Source organism: Lithobates pipiens, unplaced genomic scaffold (assembly GCF_037356315.1).
Source record: "Lithobates pipiens isolate NorthernLeopardFrog02 unplaced genomic scaffold, aLitPip1_a1.2 Scaffold_1, whole genome shotgun sequence".
Taxonomy (NCBI): Eukaryota; Metazoa; Chordata; class Amphibia; order Anura; family Ranidae; genus Lithobates; species Lithobates pipiens.
In genome coordinates this window covers 237,117,154-237,141,274 of record NW_027507685.1, presented here as the reverse complement: position 1 = coordinate 237,141,274, position 24,121 = coordinate 237,117,154, and the positions used below count along the sequence as shown (strand labels likewise).

General features: G+C 43.1%; 1 protein-coding gene across 2 annotated transcripts; it reads right to left on the bottom strand.

Moving 5' to 3' along the window:
* Window positions 1–427: 427 nt before the first annotated feature.
* On the bottom strand, window positions 428–23,799 carry TEKTL1 (tektin like 1). Of its 2 annotated transcripts, none has more exons than XM_077484735.1 (8): window positions 23,725–23,799; window positions 14,474–14,916; window positions 11,281–11,385; window positions 10,067–10,211; window positions 8,181–8,335; window positions 4,074–4,169; window positions 2,603–2,716; window positions 428–683 (listed from the first exon to the last, which is right to left on the bottom strand). In XM_077484735.1, the coding sequence occupies exons 1-8, from the start codon at window positions 23,789–23,791 to the stop codon at window positions 501–503; spliced, it is 1,308 nt and encodes a 435-aa protein (XP_077340861.1). In that variant the 5' UTR covers window positions 23,792–23,799; the 3' UTR covers window positions 428–500. The 2 variants fall into 2 exon arrangements, with proteins under 2 accessions (XP_077340861.1, XP_077340863.1); XM_077484737.1 differs by lacking the exon at window positions 23,725–23,799 and adding an exon at window positions 15,839–15,859.
* Window positions 23,800–24,121: the final 322 nt, after the last annotated feature.

Genomic DNA, 24,121 nt, shown 5'->3' with positions numbered 1-24,121 from the left:
TGCAGTGTACAGTGTAAGGGAACTCCGTGAGTTCAGATATGAAAGAGGAACTCTGTGGACTCTGATGTAAAGGGGGATTCTTGTGATTAACTTCATTTGATTAGAAATATTATTTAATTGAAAAATATATGTAAAGTTTATACTATAAAAAAAAGATTGCTGTGCGCCGCTAAAGTGTTCGGATTTGACTTGAAGAAAAGGTGGCAACCCTGTTTGGGGGGGGGGGGGTGCACATTATAATTAGGGGTCCATTCTGCTATTGCTGTATTTAGGATACCTCTCCCCTCTCCACCCATAATACCCATAATTCGTTCTTTGGCATCAAGCTGAACCTGCACAACCCAGGATTTACACTCACTTTGGGGTGCGTAAACTAAAAAATCTACTGTAAATGTTCAGCCGCAATAAAATTCTTAAGCTTCAAAAATGTTTTGATAACTTTTAATATAGCAAATCAGTGTTGTTGCGGTTGGTTGACATTCTCTCGGCTATCTCTCAGCTCACAGGCACAGCCTCTCTCTCCGGCCCTTGGTGCTCTTCGTTCGCAGTCTGGCGGCGGTCTGGTCAATGCGCTCCCCCCACAGCTTGTTGTCCTGGTCTTCTCGCAGCTTCATCTGCGCCACGTGTAAAGAGCCGAGTTGATCCTGTGTTTTACCAAGAGATTTCTCCAGAGAAGCAGAGCCCTGAGGGAGAGAAAACATTATAAATATTATACACAAATAGGGTACATATATAAAAATAAAATTGCAACTTTGGTTGAAAAATTGATTGTTGTCAGACTATTTTCAAACCAAATCCAATGTATGAATGCAGAAAATCTTACATTATGGGCAGTTAGAGCCTCAGGCTCTAATCGCGCGCTTAAAAAAAAAAAAACTCATTGGATTCCATACGTCTGGCACCGCGCATGTAGATTAGGGGCCGGGCGCATGGGTTAGGTGGATGGCGCACCTGCACCCTGCATTGCGGTCACCACTGTATAAAAGACACCTATCCACAGAATCTCTTTTTTCCATTCAAACCTCACTATCATGGGCAAGACCAAAGAGCTGTCCAAGGATGTCAGGAACAAGATTGTAGACCTACACAAGGCTGGAATGGGCTACAAGACCATCAACAAGAAGCTTGGTGAGAAGGAGACAACTGTTGCAGCGATTATTTGCAAATGGAAGAAATACAAAATAACCATCAATCGCCCTTGGTCTGGAGCTTCATACAGGATTTAGCCTCATGGGGTGAGGATGATCATCAGAAAAGTGAGGGATTAGCGCAGAACTACATGGGAGGAGCTTGTGAATGATCTCAAGGCAGTTGGAACCACAGTCACCAAACAAATCATTGGTAACACAATCTGCCGTCATGGCATGTCCGGTAGGGAGGAGCAGCAGACATAGACACTGGACAGGGCAGGAGGGCAGGTGGTGTGGATATGTGTTCAGGAGGAGTAGGCTGTAGTCTCTGTCCCTTTTGGAGGTGGGAACTAGCACAGATTGGCAAAAGACCATTTAGGCCAGACCATAAGATCCCTGTGTGATGCTTACCTAGAGGGTCCCCTGGGAGAGATCTACCTATCAAGAAGATGACTAACAAGAGCATAGTCCTGTGAGCACTGATGACCCCAGAGAGAGGAGAGACTGAAAGGGAGAAGGCTGCTGAAGTTATGCACATGCTTTCATATGTGACTACTGTGGACCTTCCACTAAATATGTGTCACGGTCAGGGGTCAGACTCCAACACCAGTAGCTTTAGCAGTAGAGAGGCCAACAGACAGAGCATATGGGCAGGTCACCTTGGCGGATGATGTGGGCTCACCTAAGGTGCGGTGTCTAAGTACTAACTGGGATTCACCAGAGGTCCTGATGGTTGAGATGGGTTTTGCTGCATGTTATTACAGGTCATGTGCCTCAGAATTGCTCCACCAGGAGGTGAGCAAGCTGCGGTCTGGTCGCAGATATAGCAGGTAGGGATCAAGTGGAAGCATAGTCAATAAACAAGCAAAAGGTCAGTAACAATTAGTAGTGGAGAAACAGACAGCAGATGACAAGAGTGAGATATTGGGTAAAGCGAACACAATAATCTGGCAAACAGGAAGTGCAAAGACATGGCTTAAATAGGAAGTTCATGGGAGGGGCTAGGAGTTCAAGGTTCAAGACACACAAGACACAAGGCATGGTTGTCTTAAGAAGAGACATTACCAAACACAGCAGAGGTTGCAGGTTCAGACCTGGGTCCTGACAATGTTATTGATTGTGCAATGCCAAGTGGCTCTGGAGTGTCCTGGTGATGTGACTGTTTTGCCATTCCCTGAATACCATCAGTAAAGTACAGCAAGACTGCTTATATGTGTGAATGTAAAAGTTAATATCTGGGAATGTCATGCGGAGGCCTCTGGCATTGAGTGGGGCACAAGGTGGCAGACAGTTTGGACTCCACAGGAGGGACTTTGTCCTAGCAGGACAAGAGCGGGGGTAGAGTCTTGTGCTCTTGGCATCAAATTCAGCCAACCATGAACCCCCTCTTACAAGGGGGTACCGAAATAATACTTAGTAGAAACACATTTTTCTGGTTGTATATACTGTACATAGAGAACACTTGGCTGTACCTGGCAGATTAGGGTGCTCTCGGGGAGCTGGGTTCCTGGGTGTCTCTGGAGGATTCTGACCAGTGGACGATCCAGACGTTCTCTTACAGAAAGATCCAAGGTGGACTCCGGACCCTGGAACATGTATGTAACATTATACAGATCTACTAAGGAATCTACTTAGTAGAATTACTAAAACTGGAGAGTGTAAAATCTGGTGCAGTTCTGCATAGAAACCAATCAGCTTCCAGCTTTTATTGTCAAAGCTTAATTGAACAAACTGAAGTTAGAAGCTGATTGGCTACTGTGACCAGATGCAACAGATTTTGCACTCTCCAGTTTTAATACATCTCCCCCATTGTTTCATTTTATAATATACGGCCCCATGTTATTTATTTACCCCCCCCCAACCCTTTTATTCATCCACCAATATCTGAATGTTGTCAGGCTTTCCTGGTGGTGTTTGGCTCCTTTTCCTGGACCAACTGTTGCCCGGGGGGGGGAATTGTTTTGTCTGGTATTCAAAAGATCGACTCAGACATGTAGTGACACAGCCAATCCAGATAAGCCTGTGCTATCCAGGAAACACTGCACCTGTGTTAAGTTGATGATTAAAGCAGTACCCAACACCAAAAATGTAATCTATTGCAGCTTACCAATAATTAAATGTGGCGGCCACATTTGTTTTTGTTTAGGCTTTTTTTTAGGCTTTCCCCCCTCGGGAAAGCCATTGGCGCCAGAGACAGGGGGCGGAGCAGTCCTGCATGGTTACCAAGGCTCCTCTTAACACTGTTTCCGGATTTCCAGTTCCTGATATCATGCAGTGACGATCGCGCCGAGTATGGGACAGGATATCGTATTGAGGCCCAATTACTTCTAGGATCTGGTGAGTGTGAACCCCAGTGGGGTTTGTGGAGTATAGTTTGAAGAAGCTTGGTGAGTGGTGCACCCATAAGCTGATTTTACTACATACCCACCACCTTGATCCAATACGGATACGGTTACATTTGTGACATATGTAGTTTTGTCCCTAATTGTCCAATATTACATATATATACTCTGCATATGTGTGTTTTTTGCATGTGCAAGCCAGTCAAGAGGTTCTTTTGACAGGAGCGCTGCTTTTATACATTTTACCTGACCAGAATCTGAAAGATTTGTCATATTAGAAATTATTAATTTGCTATTGTCACACAACTGGGTGGGCTCAGGATGCAGTGCTCTGCCCCCCCCACCCCCGAAACCACCCTTTTTTGAAGCCAATTAAAGCCTCTGGCTCTACACGTTTAAAAAAAATAAAAAATAAACCATTGGAATCCATACGCCTGGTGCCCTGCATGTAGATGAGGGGGCTGGACGCAAGGATTAGAGGGGCGGCGCCCCTACGCCCCTATGGATGGGCCGCCACTGGTTCTGAGTTCCTAATGACCTCAGAAGTGGGCGGAGCTTGAACCAGGGAACACCCTGATCTGAATATATGTATCATACATACCAGCTGCAGCTGATAACTGCCCTCCATCTCCTGGTACAGCCTCTGCTGCCTCTGAATTATGTTCCTCACGTTTCCCAATGCCAGCGTCACATCCTCCTGATACAAGACATTTTTTATTTAACATTTATTCATTAGTTATAAAAACAGAATCTATTCTTGAAAGACATCAGTTGCTATAGCCCAAGAAATATATTGTTAAAACAGTTAAGGCCCGTACACACCATCGGACTTTTTGACAACAAACATGCAAATTAGCTGTTTTAAGGCAACTTAAAAACAAAAAAAAACAGATCGTGTGTATGCAATACAAATTTACAGCCAACGCCCTTTGTACAAAAGTCCACGGGAAAGTTTGTACAAAGTCTGATCTTGTGTATGAGGCTTTAGTCTCAGTTCATACTAGAGTTCTATACGGGAAACCCGTGATCCATGCGTGTTTCCTGAACCACGTTCAACTTGCATTGCTATGGCGATCTGCAGCAGTTGTCAGTGCAGTGTTAATAACGCTGCAAACGCAGGTCGCAGAGACACATAGTACTTTTGTAATATAGAATTGGGTTGCAGTGCATTTCCAAAAGTTGTGCATGGATAACTTTGATGAGGTGTGGTGCAATGTGAGCCCATTCAAAAATGAATGGGCTCAAATTGCACTATTCTGAATCGCATTTGAATTGCACAGGAATGCATTGTGCATTTCTGTGTGACTCAGGTGAATCTAGCCTTACTCACAGCAATTAAATCCTTGTTTTATTTGAAACATGAGATATGATTGACTGCTTTGCTTTCCCTAAATCCAATTTGCTTTGAGCTTTCTCAATACCCACCCACCCACCCGTTAGGCCCCTTTCACACATGCGGACAGTTTGTCCGTATTTCATCCATCCGTTTGCGGATGAAATACGGACATACATGCATTCCTATGGGACAGCGGGTGTCTGCGGATGAATATCCGCAGACACCCGCTATTGTCCGCCTCCGCAACAGTCCGATTCTGCAGACGGAGGAAAATCCTATTTTTCTATCCGTCTGCAGAGCGGATCGGATGAACTGATCCGCCCCGTGTGAAAGGGGCCTAACTATCTTTGTCATGTATACAACCTGTTATTCGTGATCTGATAATTGTCTGATAATATCTATTAAAATCCGGTGCTGCTAATCCCCCTGATTGTTTCCCTTTTACCAATGTTGCATATGAAATTCTTGGATGTTTTTGCCTCCAAATAAATGTTATCGTTATAGTTCTTAATTTCACAAAAAATTCTTGTGGGACTTTTATTGGAATAATTTTGAAAATATACATTAATTTAGGAATAAAGGAAAGGATGATGCGATGGATAACTGCATTTCACCATCACCCCACAGCTAAAATAAAAGGAAGTTTATCTCCCTCCCTGGAATTACACAATGGTACAAGACAGGGATGTCCCCGTCACCGATGCTATTTTTATTGGCATTGGAACCCCTATAAGCTGCAATTAGAAAAAAATACTGACATAAGAGGAGTGAGAGTAGGTGATAGGGAATACAAGGTGGCTGCATATGCAGACGACCTATTATTTTATATTTCAAACCCCAGGACAACAATACCCAACGTAATGAAGGAATTTAATAGATATGGGAAGATGACAAATTTCTAAATGAATATATCAAAGTCAGAGATTTTAAATATAACTATGACAAAAAAAAGAACAACAGGCAATTCAACCTTCATTCCCTTTCGTTTGGTGTGAGAGGGAGCTTGGGTATCTGGGTGTAAAACTTACAGCATCCCTGTCGGCTCTGTATACGGCTAACTACATCCCTATCTTGAATAAAGTCAAAGACCATTTAAACCACATGAGATATAAGTCTCTTTCGTGGCTAGGAAAGATCAACGCCCTAAAAATGTTTATCTTGCAACTCAATTTATAACATTTGTATCATGTGCTTTTTTCTGGATTTTTGGTTGATATTCTGTCTATCATTTAAATACACCTATGATAAAAATTATAGATCCTTCATTTCTTTGTAAGTGGGCAAACTTACAAAATCTGCAGGGGATAAAATAATTATTTTCTCCACTATATAATATAATATTATATATATATATATAAATATATATATATATATACACACACACACACACACACACACACACACACACACACACACACACACACACACACACACACACACACACACACACACACACACACACACACACACACACACACACATGTATATATATATATACAGGGCTTTTTTTTCTTAGACAATAGGTGCAGGAACTCCCCCTTTCTGAATCACCTCTTCCCACCTATGAGCACCATTCCTTGGTTTCACCCCCTACCCATCTGCCAGTACTGCCTTTTTTAGAGAATACAGTACCAAGTATTTTCAAAATTTGTATGGAATTTTTATGGAATTCGTTAATAATAACAAGAAAAGTACTAAAATAGATCCCCTGCAGATAGTAACAATAGAGCCCCCCCAAGAAACTATAGATTCCCCCATCAACAATGGACCACCGAGACCAAAATTCCCTCCAAGCAGCAATAGGCTCATGGCATCAACAACAGATCTCTCACAGCTAGCAATAGTGGATGTTATGGCAGCCAACAACAATAGACCCCTCCCTCAACAGTAGATCTCTCTCAGCAACAACTGACCCCCAGCAATATAAGACCCCTCCCAAGCAACAATAGATCCCCCACCAGAAACAGTAGACCTCCTCATCTGGAGGTGCTGGAACTGCCTTTCCCCCACGTTCCCGCTGAAAAAAAGCCCTGTGTATGTGTGTATGTGTGTATATATATATATGTGTATATGTGTGAGAATATATATATATATAATATAATGTATGTGTGTGTGTGTGTGTGTGTGTATATGTGTGTGTATATATATATATATATATATATATATATATATATGTGTATATATGTGTGTGTGTGTTAAAGAAAAAATATGGCCAAAGCTCCTTTGCACTCCTCTGACCCAGAATTAGCCAACAGTGGGCCAAAGCTTGCTGTCAGCTGATGTCACAGAGCTGGTCCTGACTCTACAGGGATCCTGACAATAATGCCAGGATACACCCAGATGTCTGACCAGCAGCTGGCTCAGACTCTTAGTGCACCGCTGAGAGCCTGAGCCAGCCACTTCCAGCCCCCTCCACAGTCCACCGCTCCAGTTAGTGCTAGGGGGGCAGAGCAGAGAGCCAGTGACTTCTAGTGACTGCTCTTTGCTCACAGCATACAGTCACCCTCTGCCCAGTACAAATCTGCCCCCCCCGCTAAACAACACCCCCTACTCAAATCAAATGCCCCCTCCCCCCCCCAAAAAAAATCACACCACCTAGCATAAATCCTCTATCCCTCAAATTTCCATTCCTACCACAAATCCTCCCCCACCCCAAATTTCCCCTCCTAGCACGAATACCCCCCCAATCATCCCTACTAGCACAAATTCCCCCCCCCCCCCCGCCCAACAATCAAAATAAAAGCCTGATGAAGGAGGTGTGCATTGCCACTGAAACGTGTCCTGATTGGCTACACTGCTCCTTGGGCTGACATATCTTTTGTTGAGCTTGACAGCTCTCTCTATGTGGGGTCCACTGATGAGAACATCCAAGCCCCCACTTCAGTTCTTCAGCGATTCTCTGCATCGTTGGCTTAGGCTTTCCCTGGACTACTCCCGTGAGACCTCCCCTTGCATGCCACTGCCTGTTGCCTATTGTGAGTGTATATACTTGTGCGCTTACTTTTTCATAAAAAAAATTGTGCTAAACCAGAGCCTGCTTGATGCCTCTCTTCCCTTCCCCTCTTTTTTTTCAGTCCTTCATTTTGGCCTGTCCCACCAATGCTGTGTCCCAGGCCATGTCCCAAGATCACAGCGTCAACCTTATTTGAGTTACTGTACACGCACAGTACTTCAAAAAGGCATGGCGGGAATAGGGCCTGCAAGTAGGCATCCCTACATAGTAAGAGGCAGGGTCTTGGTAGGACCAACCTGTTGAATGGTCATGATTTGGGCAGGCCCACCCAAAAAGTGGATGAATGCACTACAGACCATTAGCGGGGTTAACTGTGTCCCAGGATTAGGGACCATAATGTTGATAAGTATGGGAGTTACCCGGATTCGGGAGCTCTCCTCTGCTTTTTTGCGGAGTCCTTGTGTCACGCTGTCTTTTATTTCTGCACAGTCCAACGGTTTCTGCCAGTTGGGAGGCTGCGTTTTTCTGAAATTTTCACGCGTTGAGCGGGTGTCCTTCATGGCAGCCTGACAATCTGACAAAAGAGAAAACATGTCAAGGCATTAAAGGGGTTGTGTTTAAAATGGAGAATGACATTTTAAAAAAAGAATCAAAGAATCAAAAAAAAAAAATAAAAAAAAAAAAAGCATCAAAGAAAATTAGACAGCTAATACAGAAAACACTGCAATTATGCAGCACAGTGGTGTAGTGGGTAGCACTCTCACCTAGCAGTAAGAAGGGTCGCTGGTTCAAATCCCAACCATGACACTACCTGCCTGGAGTTTGCATGTTCTCCCTGTGCCTGTGTGGGTTTCCTCTGGGTACTCCAGTTTCCTCCCACACTCCAAAGACATGCAGGTAGGTTAATTGGCTTCTGTCCAAAAAATTGGCCCTAGTATATGAATGGGGACCTTGGATTGTGGGCTCCTTAAGGGTAGGGACCGATGTGAGTGTGCAATGTACAGGGATAGGGAAAATTGTAGACACTCACTCAGGTTGAACTGGATGGACTGGTGTCTTTATTCAACCTTACTAACTATGAAACTATGCTGAAGTCAGAAGCACACAATAATATGGTTTTGTAATGGATATTATCACTATTATACTTTATATAATATTACCTCTATTAATATATTATGTCTGCTTTAAATGTAATTAGTGTAAATACCTGAATATGACCTGGTACCTACCTCTTATTACCCCCCAGGTCCAGGGCAACCTAGGCTCAGAGAACGTGGATTAAGCAATGCTGTATGTCAGAATGGGGACATCTAATAGTAGAAATTAAGAGCTACAGGGGACAGTTCTGTATTTATGGCTTTGTATTGGCAGCAGTAAACGATGCACCAGAGAGGGACACCCAAGAACAGTCCAAGCAAGTCTTTCCTGCAACTTTATTCAACAAAGCGGGAAGCAAACAGTCTCAATGCAGGAGGGTAAATATCTGCTCATCCCAACCACTAACCAAACTCAGGTTTGCTACTGGACTCTGGCTTACTCACCTTCTGGGGGGGGCGACCAAAAATTCCCTAAAACAAACAGGCAGCTCACGTACCTTTTAATGCTTTGTCAGCATTCAGTCTTTTCACCCAGCAGCAGGCTTCCACAGCACAGAGAGAACTCTGAGCACCAGTTAGTCCACATATATAAAGGCCTTTGGACAGCCTAGACTAGTAATGAGGTCTGGCTACCATTTAAAATATGTACCCATGGGAGGCGTGCTCCCACTCAAAGCTCTGCAAAGTCTCCAGGCTCCAGGACCTAAACCACAACTATATAAAGACCAGTGGACCTGTGGCTGTTGTGCTTTGTGTCCTGGAGCCCGGAGACTTTGTAGAGCTTTGAGTGGGATAAAGCTTCCATTCCTAGGTCCACATTTTAACTGGGAGCCAGACCTCATTATTAGTCTCAGCTGTCCACAGGCATTTATATTATCCCAAGCAAAGCTCTGCAAAGTCTCCAGTTTCCATGACCCAGAACACAACTTTTTACAATTCTTAGAAAATGACAAAGTTTATTTTTTCTATATCTGCCATAAACCCTGAACCCCTCACCATGTGTAAGTGAGAAGCCTGGGTGACACATACGCACTGTCTACAATCCTGCCAGTCAGTGCCTCCTAGCAGGTAAAGCATTTCACACATATATAGTTGTATATTTAATTGTTTTCCTGGAGTTCTACTTTGATTATATAGATTGTAGCAAGTAAAGCAAACACATTAACAGAATGTGATGGTGGTTGTCTGTTTTAGGGATAATCCAATACCTTTATTTTCCAAGCCAAGAAGAGTGCTGCCCCCTGGTGTTGTCTGTCCATATGACTGAGGCCGAGCGTTCTCACTGATAATGTCCAATACTCTGCCCTTTTCTTTGCAAAACTCTGATAGTCTCTTCCGGTGAGAATATAGCACCTGCAAGACCAGAGAGACATTCAGGAAGGTGCATGGCACACTACAAGTAACAGAACAAGTTGTACTTGAAACAAATGCAGTATGGTTGGTGAAAAATTGTTAATAAGTGAGGAGTTCTTGGCAAATTAATTTACAGAAATTTTCCAACATGCTGATCAATCTCCATGTTGGTGTGATAACAAATACTTCCAGATTTGCCACATAATAACCCCCCTACCTTGCACAGGCTGAAGCTGGCCATACACTAGTACAGGGGTCTTCAATCTTTACAAACAAATGGTCAGTTTTGGCTCATCATTGGTATCAGTGGGAGGAATAGGTCCCCATTGTTGGTATCAATGGGAGGAATAGGGCCCCAATGCTGGTGTCTGTGGGAGCAAGAGTCCAAATTGCTGGGGTTAGTTTGAAGAATAATGCCTCAGATCAGTGGGAGAACTAGTGCCCCACTGTTGGTGTCAGTGGAAGAAAAAATGCCCCATTGGTGATATCAGTGGGAGAAAGCTTTCCCCATCCTTGGTGTCAGTGGGTGGAATAGTGCCCCAAGGTCCAGTTAATGGCAAGCAAAGGGCCACATTCGACCCTTGGGCCACAGTTTGGAGACCACTGCACTAGGAGAATTTTGTTTGAAATGGTTTTGCTTTAAGAACATTAATAAAATTTTCTAATTTTTAGTTGGGTCTAATCAATATTCCTTTTCAAACTGAAATGAGAAGGATAGAAAGCGCAGGCTGGAAACATTTTCTTGAATTAATGAATTTCCAACAATGTATGTGGTTTTCTTTTTGTAAAATTAATTTGTTCCAAAATCAATGTTAAAAGCAAACAAAGGTACTTGCAAACAATATCCCTCAAGTCGAATGTCCTAAGAATTTTTATTTGAACTTTGAACTCGGAATGCTACTAGTGTATGGCCAGCTTAAGGGTCTTCAAGAACAATGTCAAACCTGTGTTACTCTGTTCCTGAACCACTTTGTATTATCCAAAAACAGGCTGACATATGTTTTTCAACAGTGGCACATAACAGATAAGGATAAAGGATGTTTTTGCCCCCTGTAGGCTGGTGACTGACTTTAAGTTGTCTTGAGATTTCATGTAGCTGGCGTTCTGTGTGTCGCTTTAGGTCCAGGAGGCCATTCTTCTCCTCTTGAAGAAGAGTGTCAACTTTGTCTGGGTACTAAAAAAAAAAAAAAGATGCTATATGTTAGAATTGGCTAATGACAGCATGCTGGGCTGGACACTGAACATCAGAGGGCACTTTTCACGTTGGCACTACTCCTTCGGACAGTCCCCTTTAGTAATAACCCAGAAAATGGACTGCACTGAGACACCATCAGTGATATCCCAGTCAAGGCAAACACTAGTACTGTCACGCAAGGGATGTGAGCAGCAACAGTCACCAGGATCCTACATTTAGGTCTGTACTCAAAATGTCCTTGGATACTTAGATGCCTCCTTCCAATATCAGACAAACATTTCTACCCTGAACTCTCCAGACCGGCTCTTCAGTGAAATCTCTTGATTAGCTTCAGAGATTCTCAGCAAACAGGCCCCCCTACAGCTGGGACCTTAATGAACACAGGTAGAGCTGCAGCTTGGCTGCCTAGAACGGCAGTAGCCCTTCAGTATGGGAACTTCTCCTCCTGGAAGAACGGGGCTGCCTCAGACCTCAATGTTATTTATGCACTTCCCAGCCACCCACTGGCTATCATTCCCCAGGGATTGGCTGAAGCTGCATCAATTTTCAGGCCGCTGATTTACTTCTCTAGAAAACAGGGAGAATCAATCAAACCTGCAGAGCCCAGAAGAGCCCAAAGCAATAACAATCTGCTCCACTGATTACAAAGGAGCCAAAAACAAACACTACATTTACCTAGGCTATCTAGCGGCCTATCTAGGAGGGTGCTACAAAAAGCCAAAACTTTTTTGTTTTCCATTTTGGATAGAGTAAGAAAAGAGTAAAAACCTCTACCAGTGATTGGTGTTAGGGTGGGCCTAGGATGGTCCCTATCAAATCGACCCCCTTCTATGTCCCTGCTCACCAGTCTAACCTTTCTATGTATTAAGGTTATTCCCTGCCCCCTCAAAGGCAGCAGCTGCTCACTTCATTACAAGCTGGCCATTTGCTACCCCTTACCTTTTTTACCACACCCTAGAATGGTTTTCTACACAGGCTTTTCTTATGCCGCGTACACACGAGCGAATTGTCCGGCGTACTTAGTCCGGAAAACAATCCGGCGGACTTTCTACCGAACGGATTTGGCCACACACGGACACACAGAAAGTCCGGCATTTGCTAGCGCGATGACGTACAGAGCGTACGACGGGACTAGAAAAAGGAAGTTCAATAGCCAGTAGCCAATAGCTTCCTTTTTCGTACTTGCTTCTGAGCATGTGTCATTCTTAGTCCGCCGTACTAGCATACTCACAATCGTATTGTCCGCTGAAACCCAAGTCCGGCGGAAAGATTGGAGTGCAAAACTACTTTCTAAGTCCGCCGGACTTTACGCTGGAAAAGTCCGCTGAAGCCCACACACGATCGAATTGTCCGCTGAAATGCGTTTCGGCAGACTAAATACGCCGGACAATTTGCTTGTGTGTACGCGGCATAAGAAAAGTTTGAACATCTCTAGCCAATGCTCCTCAGGTTTATCTTATTTCTATGTGTTTCTCTTGCATTAGAATGGTTGTTTATGACAATGTGAGCCTGGTATCTAATGATCGTTTCCCTTTATGTACTGATTGTCCTGTATTTGATACGCTGTAAACCTGTTAAAATTCAATAAACTATTACTTGAAAAAAAAAATCTCTACCAGTTTTCACTATCTCTGTACTATTGGGGGGGATTTCCCATCACTTCCTGCCATGTAGACAGAACGAGAAGTAAATCCCCTTGCAGGCAGTTGTTACAAGAACAAATGTTCCCATTGTAAGATTTCTCCTCTATTCCTGTACTGGTGACGTCTTAATATTTTGGACTCAACTAACACTTTCTATTCTGGGGACAATGGCCACCAGGACAAATAAAGACGAGATAGAACTGAGAGCAATAAAACCTGATATAGGGTCTACATTTTTCCCAATCTATACAAAAATAAAAAATAAAAAGGTTGGGCTTTAGATACACTTACAAATATACATTTAATTTGACTGAAAGAGTTTTGGTAAACCGGTTCAAACACAAGACCAAACAAAGAAATGGATTTAGATTTTCTAAGGGTCACTAAAATTGTCAGCTGGCACACTGACTCTGGTTCGGCAGCACTCCACAGAAAGCAAGACTCCCCTCAGGGTAAAGGGGATGGTTCCAGCGTTGAGAATCCGGACACATACAATACAGCGAGAGCACCAAAAAATGTCAGAGATAATTTCATGATAAAATGAATTCATAGCATAATAGAGCCAACATGTTTCAGGGGCCAAATACACTCTCCTTCATCAGGGTATCATAGTATGTCAACTTCATAGTATGTCAGGACCCGGGTCTGACCCCGCGACCTCTGCTGTGTCTATTGATGTGTCTTCTTGCTGAGCCACTTAGTATGTTGGACAGTTCCCCGGACACTTTGCTCCTCCCATAAACTTTCTATTAAAGCCTTGGCTTAACACTTCCTGTTTATCACATTATTGAGCTCTCACCAGCAAATATATCACTCTTATCACTCCTACTGCCGTCATTATCTTTGATACTACTCATTACCAATCTTTGGCTTGTTCCTCGCCATGCTTCTGCTTATTCCCAACCTTCAACCAGTTGTTACTGGCCTTTGGCTTTTTTACTGACTATGCTTCTGCTTGATCCCTACCTGCTATATTTGCTACTGGACTCTGGCTTACTTACCTCCTGGGGGGCGATCCTGAGGACCATGACCTGATACTAACACACAGCAAAACCCAGGAGCTGTGGTGAACACTGACTAGGGCTTAGATTAACATCAGGTGACCCCACATCAGGTGACCTGCTGCTGCACTTATCCAGCTGGTTGCTGGGAGCCTCTCTACTGCTATAGCTACTGGTGTTTAAATCTGATCCCTGGCAATGACACTGTACTTGTTTCTTAGCCCTGATGAAAGGGTGTTTGGCACCCAAAATTGGCTGGCCCAATTATGCTATGAATCAATTTTAACATTAAATTACCTTAGACACTTGGGAAGTTTATTTGGCTCTCTCATTGGATTGTATGTCCGTTTAACTGTAGGCTGGATTGCTGCGTCATTCTTGAGCAGCAGATGGCATTAAAGATCAGCAAAAGTATTTGCTCACCCTCTCGGTCATTGGTCTTGTACTGCGTAATTGCAGGGTCTCATTATTGGTCAACACATCTCTTCGAGTGTTGGCATGGGATCGTTCCAATATGTCTCTTTCTTTCTGCAATCTCTGGATATGGCGATCTGTCTCCCACAAAGCCTGTCTGAGGATGAACACAGAGCTTCGGGTTTCTCTCATGTAATCACGGGCATATGCATTGCATGTGCTGACTATTACGTCCCGATGAAAAGGTGGAGGTGTTGGTTGAGGCCCAGTAGTTTCCTTTCTTTGGGTGTTTTCATCTTGCGGTTTTATTTTTCCTTGGCTGATCTCAGTGCAGGGAAGAGTAGAAAAGGGACGTATTTGTAGACTGTGGGCCAGTCGGATCGTCTTGTAGGAAGCATCTCGCCAGGTGGCAGAGCCCACAGGAGTGACTGCCATGGGGTCGACACTGGGTCCTGAAAGAGTAAAGGGACAGAATATCTTAATTTACATACCATAGTTAATGTTTTTACTATGTAATATACTATTAATATGTATATAGTAGTGCACTGTGCCAAATTTAGATTTGGTATGCAGTAGTTACTTTTAAATAGTGACTGCCATGGGGTCAACAATGGGTCCTGAAAAGTTAAAGGGACAAAATATCTTAATTTACATACCATAGTTACCATTTATTCTATGTAATATACTATTATTATGTATATAGTAGTGCTCTGTGCCCAAGTTAGACTTTGTATGCAGTAATTAATTTTACAGAGTGACTGCCGTGGGGCCAACAGTAGGCCTTAAGTTATCAAAAGAGACAAAATGTCTCACACTGGAATATAATAGCTCCACTGCAAAGGATAACTTTAAAGTTTCCTGGTATTGGGCTTTAAGAGTACTTGGCCTATATACAAGACTGTACATAGCAAACATACAACAACATTGCAGTTTGATACACTGTGGCCATAGTTACAGATGGAGGGCAAGGCAGGGAAATGGCAATTATGCTACAGAACACAAAGTCATACAATGTCTAATAGACAGGAAACCTGGCAGCACCTCAAACACAACAACTGATAGGCACAGACTGAGTGGTGGCCTGGACAGCGATTAGAGATGAATCAATCATTTGTTTCCACAATGTAGTGTTGGAGGTTTTATATTTCCCAGCCTGTCGTTTGATTTTTTTTATTATACTTTAACCCAGGGATCTCAAATTTCTAGGCCCTCCAGCTGTTGCAAAACTACAAGTCCCATAAGGCATTACAAGGCTGACAGTTACAAGTATGACTCCCTCAGGCAGAGGCATGATGGGACTTGTAGTTTCACAACAGCTGAAGGGCTGCCAGTTTGAGACCCCTGAACCGCTTGCTGACGGGCAAAATCACATACCTGTACGTCTTTCCACTTCCACTCTCGGCGAGCACGTCTGCTGCCGGCAGGCGGCCAGCTCCCACTGTGATTGGACACAGCGGGAGCAAAGCAGATTGCTTTTCTATGACAAGGGAAAACAGAAATTCTGTGTTTATACTGAGCATCAACATGGGGTCTCTGTCTTCCCACAGTACAAGCACCTCCCACACAGTTAAGCCCCATACACACTATCGGATTATCTGCTGACTTTTTCCTTCAGATTTACCAAAACCATATAATATCAGGACAAACCTTAGGAGTTTCAATGTGTATGCAATCAGGCAGGCCCTTCCACTACATGGTTTTGGTAAATCTGAAGGAAAAACTCAGCAGATAATCTGATAGTGTGTATGGGGCTTTAGAAAGCATTCCCTAGGGACACATTCAACTTTGATTGGCCCTGATGTTAAACCCTTCCCTGCCAGTGTCATTAGTACACTGACGGTGCATATTGTTTAGCATTGATCACTGTATTGGTGTCATTGGTCCTCAAAAAGTGTCACTTAGTATCTGATTTGTCCACTGCAATGTTGCAGTCCCGCTAAAAAATCGATGATCGCCACAATTACTAGTAAAAAATAAATAAATATTCCATAAATATATCCCACAGTTTGTAGACATTATAACTTTTGCACAAACCAATCAATATACGCTTACTGGGATTTTTTTTAACCAAAAATATGTAACGCATATTGGCCTAAACTGATGAAGAAATGTGATTACTTTTTTTGAAGGGGGGTAAATCTTCTGGGGCTGAAGTGGTTAATATAAATGTTATATACAGTATTATGCAAATGTTTTAGGCAGATGTGAAGAAATGTTGTACAGTAAGAATGCTTTAAAAAAATATATATATATTTTTTTTTTCTTTTTTTATAAGTTTACAAAATACACAGTGAGCAAACAGAAGAAAAAACAAACAAAATCAAATTAATTATCGATGTGACTACCCTTTGGTTTCAAACCAGCCTCAATTCTTTTACCTCGTACACACGATCAGAATTTTGGTCGGAAAAAGCTCTGATGGTTTTTCCGATGGAATTCCGACAGGATTTCTGTCTTGCATGCACACGGTCAAACCAAATTCCGACCGTCAAGAACGCGGTGACGTACAACACATATGACAGGACTAGAAAAAGGAAGTTCAATAGCCAGTAGCCAATAGCTTCCGTCTCGTAGTTGAATCTGAGCATGCGTGAGTTTTTGCACGTCAGAATTGCATACACACGATTGGAATTTCCGATAGAAACTTTTTCCGTTGGAAAAATTGAGACCCTGCTCTCAATCTTTTGCTGGCCTGAATTCGGCCAGCAAAATTCCGAGCATACACACAGTCGCATTTTCCGACGAAAAGCTCTCATCTGTCTTTTGCTGGTCGAAATTCAGACCGTGCGTATGCGGCATTAGGGTACTTTCACACTGAGGCACTTTTAAACTGCCATTAAAACACTGAGCGTTTTTGCTTCACTTTTCAGGCGCTTTTTGAGGCACTTTTGAAGAGCTTTTCAGTCGCTTTTGAAAAGCTTATTAGGGCTTTTTTGGCACTTTTGAAGAGCTTTACAGATGCTTTTCAAGCGTTTTCAAGACAATTTCCATTAATTTCTATGGAGAGGGGCGTTTTTGAGGGTCTTTTTTAGTTCTCCAAAGATGCTGCTTGCAGGAGTTTTTTTCCTCGCTCCGCCAGCGAACCACCCCAGTGTGAAAGCATTTATTGATTTGAATGGAAATAGGTTTTCATAAGCTTTTCAGGCATTTTTGTTAGCACAAAAGCACCTGAAAAGCACCTCAGTGTGAAAGGGGTCTAAGCCCTTGTACACACGACCGGAGATTCCGACGGAATGTGTCCGATCGGAGCGTTTTGTCAGATATTCCGACTGTGTGTGGTCTGCATCGGACTGTTTACGTCGGAATATCCGTCGGACCAAATTTTCCAACTTGCCGGAAATATTTTCCGACAAAATGTTCCGATCGGACATACTCCGATCATGTGTAGAGAATTCCGATTGGACAAAGTGCCACGCATGCTCAGATCAAATTCCTACACCAAAGCTATTGGCTACTAGCCTGAATGTAGTCTCGTTGTAATGAAATAACGTCATCACGTTCTGAAAGATGGGATTTTCCGCCAACTTCGTCCGACCGTGTGTATGCAACAGTTTCGGACAAAATCAGACAGACAAAATCCGACGGATTTGGTTGTCGGAATCTCCGACCGTGTGTACAAGGTCTTACACTTGCACACTTTGTACATTTGCCCAAAGTCAGGGATTTTGTAAGATATGAGTCAGGTGTCTGATTAATTAATTAGCAGGTGCTAATGACCATCAATTTCATGTACAAATTGAAACGCAGTCAAAACAGAAACAGCTGTGTAGGGGGCTTGAAACTAAGTGAGGAATAGCCAAACTCTGCTGCTAAGGTGAGGGTTGTGAAGACTATTTCATGTCACAGGTCATACATGAATCAGACTGAACACACAAGGTAGTTATACTACATCAGCAAGGCCAATCCTAGGTAAAAATTTCAAAGCAGACTGGAGTTTCAAGATGTGCTCTTCAAGCTCGTTTGAAGAAGCACAAAGAAACGAGCAATGTTGAGGACCGTAAACATAATGATTGGGCAAAGAATCTTAATGCAGCAGATGAAAGACACATCATGCTTACTTCCCTTCAACATCGGAAGATGTCCAGCAGTGCCACCAACACAGAACTGGCGGAAACAAATAGGACTCAGGTACACCCATCTGTCTGGAGAAGTATGGCCAGAAGTGGTCTTCATGGAAGAGCTGCGGCCACAAACTCATACTTCTGATGTGCAAATAAGGCTAAGCAACTTAAATAGGAAAACATAGGAACTGGGGTGCAGAAAAATTGAAGTAGGTGCTCTGGACTGATGAGTCAAAATGTGAAATATTTGGCTGTAGCAAGAGACAGTTTGTTGGTGAAGGGCTGGAGAACAGCACAATAATGAATGTCTGTAGGCAACTGTTTAGCATGGTGGAGGTTCCTTGCAAGTTTAGGGCTGCATTTCTGTAAATGGAGTTAAACTATTAACACTGTTGCTATTTCTGAAAGCATTCTTAAAGTGGTTGTAAACCCTTACAACCAACTTTGACCTACAGGTAAGCCTAGATTAAGGCTTATCTGTAGGTCCAAGAAATATCTCCTAAACCTACACGGTTTAGGAGATATTTGCCAAAAGACAGGCACCGCTGTCTACGGCGCATGCGCAAAGACGCACTGAGCGTGCCGCCATCAACGGCGATATGCTGCGAGTGGCGGCATGCGCGGGGGTGACGTGATCGCGGCTTTGCCGAATGACAGCGGCGGAGCAGCGAGACCCACCAAGAAGATGGATGCTCCGGACTACAGGAGACAGCGGTGACATCACTGGCTCCTGTGTCAGGTAAGTGACACATAATGGACTACTATGCAATGCACAGTAGTCCATTATGCTTTACCTTTGCAGGGAATCAAAGAGGAAGTAAACCCATCAGGGTTTACTTCCTCTTTAATTTACAGTATTTTTTCACACCTGCCTATCCTTTTTGCACAATAGTGCAGATTAAATATTCCAGGCATGGCTATATTATACACAGTTGCATTGGTCCACCTTTGACCAATGTACTATGTATATACCATACCCGGCCAATGCCCCTGGAAGCTGGAAATCACTGAAGTAGACACCGTTACACCAGTTTCCTGGAAGTCCCGGAGTCAGGGGACCCAGAAGTAAATAAAGATCAGTGGAGTAATGATGTCTACTTCAGTGATTTCCAGCTTCCAGGGCCTACGGCCAGGTATGCTATATAACAGACATATTGGTGAAATTCTCCCTGTGGCACTCCTGCACAGCTATCTTGAAATGAGATCTGCTACACGCACAGACACCATGCCAGGTCCAATAATCCTGGCAGAGACCTGCGACGAGTCCATGAATGTTCTAGATTCCGCCTTCCCGCACATATGCAGACATGTAGTGGGTCTCTGCTAAGGATCTGCAGCATATATGCGGCTTTGCAAGATCTTGCGACCTGCCTCCTGGGATGTATGATTCCAGGAGTAGTGGGTGGTCGGATACGCCTAAAGGAGAATTTTTAAAGTCAAGCTTAAAAAAATGAAATAAAATGCATTTATATGAAAAACCATCGTCAATTGTGCAAGATGGAAGGAGGAGAAAAGGTGGAAGAGGTGATGTTATTTAAATGGGTTCTGGCCCAGCCAAAGCTTGGACAGTACTGCATTAAACTCTGTGGAGGCCCTTGGGGCACCCCCTCACAGGTTTTTGGAGGTTGCATGTGTGCACCCTCTAGTAGAATAACATTGAACCAAGTAGTGTTCACCTTGGCCGCTAGATGGAGATGACCAGGGCTGCTGTTAGAAACCACGGGACCCCATACAGACAACCCGACAGGGGGCCCCATACAGCCAATGCTTCAGTTGTGAAAGAACACGGTGAGTGATCGATACAGATCACTCACTGTGTTCATTCAGGAAAGGAAGCGGCTGGTAAATATGACATATCTACCTAACCCTTACCCCACTCACAATCTTGAAGGATCTATTGTGTACTTACAGCTGCTGGTGGGAAGAAGAAGAGGGAAGCCAGCAGTGCTGCAGGGCGCACACAGGGGGGCATGGGCAGCAGAGGGAAACATATGGTGCACAGGAAAGGTGTTCAGTGTACTGGGGGGGGCAATTATTGGGGCTAATACTTTGTATGGCTCTCTCTGCAGCAGCTGAAAGCCAATGGGAGGGAGAGGAGAAGAAGCCAGCTATCAGATGCTGTAGGGAGAAAAATACAGGGAATTGGTTCCAGTAATTGTCCCCCTGCTGCACTGATCACCCTCCCTGCCCACATCCGGTTCACCCTGCTGCCCAGGCCCCGTACAGGAGGACTGATGATACCCCGTTTTCTACGGCCCTGAAGAAGACATCACTACTGTACATTACACCAAAGTTTTTTTTACAAACTGTTGAAAGTAGATGAGCTTTTAACCTCTTACCCACTTTAATCACCGCTGTGTTTTTTGTTTTTTTTGCACTATAAAAGAAAAAAGAACGAAAATTCGATAAAAAATTAATGCTTCCGTTATAACAGTTTGAAAATTAGTAATTTTTCTTCATAAATTTTGACCAGAATTTATACTGCTACATATCTTTGGTTAAAATATCCCAAATTGTTGTATATTATTTGGTCTTTGTGAAAGTCCACAAACTATGGTGAAATTTGATCACACCCGATCTCATTTCTTGAGACCCCAACAAGCCAGAAAAGTCCAAATACCCCACAAATTATCCCTTTTTGGAAAGTAGACATTCCAAGGTATTTAGTAAGAGGCATGATGAGTTTTTTGAAGTTTTAATTTTTTCCCACAATTCTTTGAAAAAATCACATTTTTTTCTTTTTTTTCACAAAATTGTTATATTAGCAGGTTATTTCTCGCACACAGCATATGCATACCACAAATTACACCTCAAAACATATTCTGCTACTCCTCCTGAGTACGATGACATGTGTCAGACTTTTACACAGCGTGGCCACATACAGAAGTGCAAAATGCAAGGAGCACCGTCAGGCGTTCTTGGAGCATAAATTATACATATCATTTCTTGACTACCTCTGACACTTTTGAAGGTCCTGGAGCACCAGGACAATAGAAACGCCCCAAAAATTACTCCATTTTGGAAAGAAAACACCCCAACATATAATCTATGAGGCATAATGAGTCTTTTGAACATGTCATTTTTTTGTACAAGTTTTTGGAAAATGTGTAAAGAAAATGCATATATATTTTTTTTTTACACAAAGTTGCCCATTTATACAATATTTCTAACAAATAGCATGTACATACCAAAAATTACACCCCAAAATAGATTGTCCTAATGCTCCCGAGTACGGCAATATCACATGTGGGAGACTTTTGCACAGCCTGGCCACATACAGAGGCTCAACATGCAGGGAGCACCATCAGGTGTTCTAGGGGCATAAATGTCAAATCTAATTTGACTACCTATTACACTTTTGTGAGGCACTCTAGTGGCATGGATGTGGCATGGATGAGAACTGTTGTGGCATGGATGAGCATGAATGGGGATGGATGAGCCGTGGATGGGGATGGTGGAGCATGAATGAGTATGCCTGAGTATGGCTGGGTGCGGCTGGGTTCGGCTGAGTGTGACTGAGTATGGCTGAGTGCGGCTGGGTATGGCTGAGTACGGCTAGGTATGACTGGGTACGGCTGAGTGTGGTTAGGTGCAGCTAAGTGTGGCTAGGTGCGGCTGAGTGTGGCTGAGTATGGCTGAGTGCGGCTGGGTATGGCTGAGTACGGCTAGGTATGACTGAGTGTGGTTAGGTGCGGCTGAGTGTGACTGAGTATGGCTGAGTGCGGCTGGGTATGGCTGAGTACGGCTAGGTATGACTGGGTACGGCTGAGTGTGGTTAAGTGCGGCTGAGTGTGGCTGAGTACGGCTGGGTGCGGCTGAGTACGGATGGGATGGCTGAGCATGGATGGATGGATGAGTATTGCTGAATATGGATGGATGGATGAGCATGGATGAGTATTGCTGAGGATGGATGGATGAGTATTGCTGAGGATGGATGGCTGAGCATGGATGGATGGATGGCTGGAGCTGTCACATATCACCACTGTGGGCACTGCACATCCAGCCCACAGCACTGCTGCCTCTGATCTCTCTCCTCTCTGTACCTATCGATACAGAGGGGAGAGAGGAACCGGAAGTCATTTGATGGCACGTTCACATGGTAAATGGCGGCCATTTACCATGATCCAGGACCCGGCGGTCACGGATATTCCTGGGTGCGTGCCCCAGGGGGCACGCGGGAGCGCGATTCTGGGAGGACGTCACAGTACACCCTCCCAGAGAGAGATATCCGACTGTGCTGCAGCCGTCATTCGGCTATAGCGCGGTTGGCAAGCCGTTAAGAGACAGACTGTGAACCTGATGTCTCTGGTTTATGTACTATAAGCTATTATTGGGTACGTTGCATTAATACAGATTTGCTCTATAGAGTTTTAATGTAAAGTTTTCTTTATTTGAGTTGATGATTTTTTTTATATCCTTTGTAAAGAATTTAAGAAAGCTTCATTGTAAATTTCTTTCAAAATCAAATAAATATTATATTAATCCAGGGCCCTTAAACAGTGAGAGACCCATAGGCTGGAGCACTGAAGTTCAGTTAACATGTAAAATGTATAATTTACCTTTAAGATAACAGGAGAGTAGATACATTCCATTACTTTCCAGTTACTACATTACATAATGGAGTGCTTTTTGGATGCACATCAAGAGTTGTCACACCTGAATGCACAGCAAAGCATTGCCAGTGAAGTCTGACGACGGTATAATGTTTAATCCAATAAGACCAATTCCAGCTTAATATGTAACTTAACTTCAGAATTCAATTATTTATGCAAGGACGGCCTGTTTAATAAAAGCATAAAAATGTGATCGTATTTTTTTTTATTTTTTTTTAAACGACCGGTATTTATTCTATTTTTTTATTCCTTTTTTGTTTTTGCAGCAAACATAAAAATGTTATTTTTTTCACAAAAATATTTTTTTTGTACCTAAAGATGCCTGTAGGCAAAACAAAGTGATCAAAGCATTTAGCATGTAAAAATATATATAATTGTCTGGATAGTTTTTTAACGCTGGTTTCATTTTTTATTTTTTTTTGCCATGCAGGCACATATGGGTAATTTTTTTGTATGTTAATATATATTTAAAATGTTATTATAAAATAAAAAATTTTCAGTTATTACTACAGAATGCAAAGAACACTTTTCTGGATGCCAGCAGACCCATCTAGAAAGTTTAGTGAATTCTCTTCTCTTATCTTACCTGTTAGCAGCTCTTTTCTCCTGTGTGCTCTGCTCCCTGTGCTCTTCCTCTGTCTGATACTTCCCATCACCCTGGGCAGTCTGTGTTTTTCTGCCCCCCCCCCGTCTCTATGGAGATTGTTACTATGTACATTGTCTCGCTCTCTTTTGTGATGTCATCGCCTGTTTCACTATCACCCAGATCAGTGTCAGAGTGTAAATTGTAAGGCACGTGCAGGCTGAGATATGGCTTATAATAGTAGAGGATTAACAGGATAAATGGAATTTAATGTCATTATATGACCGACATTTCCAGACGATTCATTTGTTTATAACTGATAATATGGCTATACAACGCATCCGCAAAGTATTCACAGCGCTTCACTTTTTCCACATTTTGTTATGTTACAGCATTATTC